The 1,679-nt window shown below is 35.7% G+C and overlaps 1 protein-coding gene across 1 annotated transcript; it reads right to left on the bottom strand.

The window, feature by feature from the left end:
* Positions 1–276: 276 nt before the first annotated feature.
* Positions 277–678, bottom strand: LOC112803806 (uncharacterized). Its single transcript, XM_025847267.1, has one exon. The coding sequence runs from the start codon at positions 676–678 to the stop codon at positions 277–279; it is 402 nt and encodes a 133-aa protein (XP_025703052.1).
* Between the last annotated feature and the right edge of the window lie 1,001 nt (positions 679–1,679).

Genomic DNA, 1,679 nt, shown 5'->3' with positions numbered 1-1,679 from the left:
ATAATTTTCTTATAAAAATTATATTTTGTCTAACATAATGCCCCCCAAAATTTTTTCACTTGAAGTCATGATTGAAAGTGAAAAATTTTGTTGTTTATAATAATAAAAGAAGTATATACAAACGTATGTTTATTTATTTATTTATTTTTAAATTGGCTAAACAAATGTAAAATAACTCAGTACTCTTATCTTCTTGTAATACATGTGAGGAGAGAATACGTTAGTGTTAAGCTTCTTCTTTAACTCTGTGCCTCTCACTCTCCCCAATTTCATCTACTATGGTGGGCTTCCTCTGTTCACAAGGATTTGATTATACTTAATTCTTCTAATATTTCGGGTAAGAACTTCTTCCACTCCTCCATCTTCATTCCAGAAAATCAATTTTTGATGTAAAGTGGATAGAATAGCATCCATTTCATAAATCCAATCACGTCCCAAAAGCAAGTTAAAATCAGCCTTTGAAGGAACCACAACAAATAGAGTCGGCCTATTGATAGAATCAACCTCAATTGACAGCAGAACCACACCTCTAACAGAAGAAGTCCTTCCATTAAAATCTGTTACCCCAATGCTACTTTTAATCAGATCTTTTTCAATTTTTTCAAGCCTTCCCATCATTCTTTCAGGCATGAGATTAACAGCAGCTCTCCCGTCAACCAAAATCTTATTGACTATCATTCCATCAACACGAGCCTTGATATGCAGTGGACGCAAGTGTTCCTTATCTTTTCAGTAGGCTTCTCAAATAATCCTCCACCACACATATTGTTATCTAGCAATAAGCATTCGCTTCCAGGAAAGACATCATAACAATCATCGTCTAATGACTCTACTTCCTGGACTTGACTATACTTCTCAGGCAATATTGACACCACAACTATAGGTTGCTTAACACCAAATATTGCTTCTAAGCTGTCATCAAAACCAGTGTCAAAATTATCAGTAATTAAATCTTCATCTTTTTCTCCCTGTTTTCAACCGTTACCTTCTTCCCAGCAATATTCTTCTTTATATTTTTATTGCATTTAGGGTGATTAGAAGAATTGTCTGTTTCTGCAGACTTGGCCATGGTTGGCAAAGGAGGAAAATCTACCCCGTGTCCCTTGTATGGATCCAAAGGAACATAGTCAAGTATATTCTCCTTTTGCTCAAAAGTTGTAAAAGGAGAATATTTTGGAATATTTTGACAATTTGGCTAAGGAGAATAATTAGGAACCTGCTGCATGTTAGGATTATAACAAGAATAAATTGGCTTTGAGGGAATAGGCACATTTTTTGGAATATATATACCACCTCCGTCTTGTGCATGATTCATGTTCCATAACTGAGACTCGTAGTACCTGGGCTTAAAAGGTCTAGACTTCACCCCTTTGTTTTTTCCTCTTGCAAAAGCAGTAGGTTGATTCTGCACATTTCTCACATTCTAGACCCATTTATTGTTTGAAATTTTGGTGGGAGGAACTCTTGTCTTTTGAGAAAATACATCAAGTTTTTCATCAATCATGACTACAATCTTCATCTTCTGGTTGACGGGTTGTACCCCAGTGTTGTTGACGCACTTGTTCAAAGGAGTTTGACCACCCAACTTTTGTTTTTCCTCGGCTATTTTCCGCTTTAGCTCGTTAGTTTCATTTTCTTTTTCAGCAATCTTCTTTCTCAATTCAGCCTTTTCTTTCTCT

This window comes from Arachis hypogaea, chromosome 5 (assembly GCF_003086295.3).
Source record: "Arachis hypogaea cultivar Tifrunner chromosome 5, arahy.Tifrunner.gnm2.J5K5, whole genome shotgun sequence".
NCBI classification, from domain to species: Eukaryota; Viridiplantae; Streptophyta; class Magnoliopsida; order Fabales; family Fabaceae; genus Arachis; species Arachis hypogaea.
The sequence above is the reverse complement of the archived record's forward strand: the minus strand, read 5'-3'. Positions and strand labels throughout refer to the sequence as shown.